This window comes from Macrobrachium nipponense, chromosome 30 (assembly GCF_015104395.2).
Source record: "Macrobrachium nipponense isolate FS-2020 chromosome 30, ASM1510439v2, whole genome shotgun sequence".
Taxonomy (NCBI): domain Eukaryota; kingdom Metazoa; phylum Arthropoda; class Malacostraca; order Decapoda; family Palaemonidae; genus Macrobrachium; species Macrobrachium nipponense.
Genome location: NC_087218.1, coordinates 11,205,001 through 11,208,884, shown reverse-complemented (window position 1 = coordinate 11,208,884; position 3,884 = coordinate 11,205,001). Strand labels below are relative to the sequence as shown.

The following is a 3,884-nucleotide window of genomic DNA, read 5'->3' as shown; positions in this document are numbered from 1 at the left end:
GGCTTGCCCGTCCCAGCCGAAGCAGGGGGAGGGAGGGCTTCGAACCGGCGGTGGCCAGGAGAGGCGGCCCGTCCCAGCCGAAGGCAGTGGGGGGGGCTCGACCGGGCGGTGGCCCAGGAGAGGCTGCCCGTCCCAGCCGAAGCAGGGGGAGGGGCTCGACCGGCGGTGGCCAGGAGAGGCTGCCCGTCCCAGCCGAAGCAGGGGGAGGGGCTCGACCGGGCTGGGGTGGCCAGGAGAGGCCTGCCCCGGTTAGCCCGAAGCCAGAAGGGGAGGGGCTCGACCGGGGGTTGCCCGGAGGGATAGGCTGCCCGTTCCCACCGAAGCAGGGGGAGGGCTCGACCACGGGTGGCCAGGAGAGGCTGCCCATCCACAGCCGAAGCAGGCGGACTTCACCAGTTGGAGCTAATGGCTGGTTGGGGGAAACCAGCCATTGGGCCAACCGGCAGAGTCCATCCACCTGCCTTGGTGGGGAGGGGCACCCATTGGTCCTCGCTGGTAGAGTCCGTCCGCCTGCCTCGGCGGGGAAGGGCAACCACTGGTCCTCGCTGGTAGAGTCCGTCCGCCTGCCTCGGCGGGGGTAAGGGCAACCCCCCCCCCCCCCCACCCCCCTGGTCCTCGCGGTAGAGTCCGTCCGCCTGCCTCGGCGGGGAAGGGCAACCCAATGGTCCTCGCTGTAGAGTCCGTCCGCCTCCTCCCCGGCGGGGAAGGGGCAAACCAACTTGGTCCTCGCTGGTAGAGGTCCGTCCGCCGCCTCGGCGGGGAAGGGCAACCACTGGTCCTCGCTGGTAGAGTCCGTCCGCCTTGGCCTCGGCGGGGGCCCAAGGGCAACCACTGGTCCTCGCTGGTAGATGTCCGCCTCCGCCTGCCTCGAGGGCGAAGTGGGGCCAACAATGGTGGTCCTCGCTGGTAGGAGTCCGTCCGCCTTCCCTCGGCGGGGAGGGCAACCCCAATCTGAGTCCTCGCTGGTAGAGTCCGTCCGCCTGCCTCGGCGGGGAAGGGCAACCACTGGTCCTCGCTGGTAGAGTCCGTCCGCCTTCCTCGGCGGGGAAGGGCAACCACTGGTCCTCGCTGGTAGAGTCCGTCCGCCTTCCTCGGCGGGGAAGGGCAACCACTGGTCCTCGCTGGTAGAGTCCGTCCGCCTTCCTCGGCGGGGGAAGGGCAAACCACTGGTCCTCACTGGTTAGAGTCCTCCGCCTTCCGGCGGCTGGGGAAGGGCACCACTGGTCCTCGCTGGAGAGTCCGTACCGCCTTCCTCGGCGGTGAAGGGCACCCACTGGTCCTCGCTGGTAGAGTCCGTCCGCCTGCCTCGACAGGGAAGGGCACCCTCTGGTCCTCGCTGGTAGAGTTCGTCCGCCTAGCCTGGTAGGGAAGGTCACCCATTGGTCCCTGTGGGCAGAGTCCATCCACCCGCCACAGTGGTAAAGGGATGCCTTTGGCCCATGCTGTTGGTCCCACTGGTTGGAGTACGCCAGTGGGTGCCAGAGACTGGTTGGGGGGAACCAGCCACTGGCCCACTGGTGGAGTCTATCAGTAAGAGTCAATGGCTGATTGGGGGGAACCAGCCATTGGTCCCACTGGTGGAGTCCATCTGCCTGCCTCGGTGGGGAATTGCAGTTGCTGGCCTCTGTTGGTGTAGTCCATCCACCTGCCTTGGTGGGAAAGGCCAGGCTTTGTCACCTGCAAACTAAGTCCTGGACCAGACTTTTTACCTCTTGTCCATCCCTCACCATCTGTTTCCTCCTCGCTGGAACTCACTCCTCGTAAACTTTTGGTAGACTTGTTCTTTTCGAGCCTGTTTCATTTGGCTCTTTTGCTCTTTCGTCTTCTTGCGGCATTTTTTCGCTCGCGGATTTGGCGGCCTCATCTTCTGTAGTCCCGGTATTCGTTTCCTGGGTAACCCTGGAATCCGCCATACATACTCTTGAGCCTGAGCTTTAGCTTTAGCTTTAGGCCTGTTATGTTCTGAGTTCTCATCCTCCTCCTCTTGTTCCGAGTCCTCTTCTTGATCTTTTGATTCCTCCACATCCTCCTCATCTTCTTTTAAGTCCTCCTCATCTTGTTCAGAGTCCTCCTCATCTTGTTCAGAGTCCTCCTCATCCTCCTCATCTTGTTCAGAGTCCTCCTCATCCTCCTCATCCTCCTCATCCTCTTCTGAGTCCTCCTCGTCCTCCTCATCTTGCTCTTCTGAGAACTCCTCATCTTCTGAGTCTTCCCAATATTTTGATTCTTCACTGTCCTCGTGTGATTCGTTGTCTTCCATTTCTGCAATGTCCTCTATTATTAAATTTTCTTCAACTCCTGATTCAGGTTCACTGTTCACAGGCATATAATCTTCATTCTGGTCTCGCTGCCTCTTTCTCCTTCTGTTTCTCCGTCTTCCTTTCTTCTCCTCTTCTATCCATTCTTCTTCTAATTGTTCCATATCATAGATGATGTTGATGGGATTGGCAATGGATAGTTGGGCCATTTCCACGTCGACCTTCCCAGCAGGCAGTGAAGCGTCCTCATCTGAAAGGTTTGGACTTCCAGATCCTCCTTCTTCAGGATCACCGTCTTCCACTTCAGCTCTGGCGGCTGCTTCTGAAACAACGGCGTTTTCCTCCTCAAGACGCTCTTGCTGTCTCTCCGGCATCTTTCTGCGTCTATTTTTCCTTCCTTTCCCTTTCCTCCCTCTAAGGCATTCTTCTTTCACATTCTCCACTTCATTCAGCGAAGTAGGTAGAATTCTGTCCTCATCGACTGGGGTTGCCTCACAACTTACTTTGGGTTCACCTTCTTCAGGTAACCCATTGTCTAACACTGAACTTTTCTCCTCAAGACGCTCTTGCTGTCTCTCCTGCCTCTTTCTGCGTCTATTTTTCCTTCCTTTCCCTTTCCTCCCTCTGAGGCAATCTTCTTTCACACTCTCCACTTCATTCAGTGAAGTGTGGGGATCGGCAATAGAAAGTTCAGTTACTTCGTTTTCTTCTTCCTCAGCATGTAGAATTTTGTCCTCGTCGACTGGGGGTGTCTCACAACTTAATTTGGGTTCATCTTCTTTGGGTAACCCATCGTCTATCACTGGACTCTCCTCGTTTTGAAAGAGCTGCCTTTGCCCTTGTAAGTCCTCTTCTGTTTCTGGGTGACAGACGGAGTCTTCTTTTCCAAACAGTTCTTGTTTTCTTGCCTGTAATTTCTGGTCGAATTCTATCAGAATAGATTCTTGGTGGCGAACAGATTCTTCCTTTGCCACCAGTTCTTCTTCCCTTTCCTTTAATTTCTGATCGAATTCCATCAGAACAGATTCTTGGTGGCGGACGGATTCTTCTTTTGCCACCAGTTTTTCTTCTCTTTCCTTTAATTTCTGATCGAATTCCATCAGAACAGATTCTTGGTGGCGGACGGATTCTTCTTTTGCCACCAGTTCATCTTCTCTCGCCTGTAGTTTCTCATCGAATCTCAACAGATTATTCTGAGTTTCGATGACAGCCTCTTCTTTGGCTTGTAACTCTTCATCCAACTTGATAATATTCTTTTTCAATGTGAGGACAGCTTCTTCTTTACCTCGCAACTTTTCTTCTAATTGAAGGAGGTTCTTTTCTTTATCGAGGACAGCTGTTTCCTTCTTCTTCAACTCATTCTCCAATTTCAATAGGACTTTTTCCTTCTCCTGGGCCGATTGCTCCGCCTTTTCTGCTTTCTCTTCTTCGCTCTTGATGTCCTTCTTCGCCTTTTGTAAATTGGAGAACTTTTTGTCCAGCTCCTTTCCTTTTTGTGAGACATTTTTTTCTCTCTGTTCCAGGTCCTTCTTAACATTTTTCATGTAAAAATCGAAGTCTTTTTCCTTCTGAGTGACTTCTCTCAAGAGTGCGTTCAGCTCTTCCTCCTTTCTTGAGACTTCTTGC

At 54.6% G+C, this 3,884-nt stretch overlaps 1 protein-coding gene across 1 annotated transcript in view; it reads right to left on the bottom strand.

Moving 5' to 3' along the window:
• Positions 1–1,723: 1,723 nt before the first annotated feature.
• Positions 1,724–3,884, bottom strand: part of LOC135201972 (golgin subfamily A member 6-like protein 22) — a 3,084-nt gene continuing 923 nt past the window's right edge. The window contains exon 1 of the mRNA XM_064231249.1: positions 1,724–3,884. This exon is cut by the window's right edge and continues 923 nt beyond it. Coding sequence (XP_064087319.1) covers positions 1,724–3,884 — 2,161 coding nt within the window.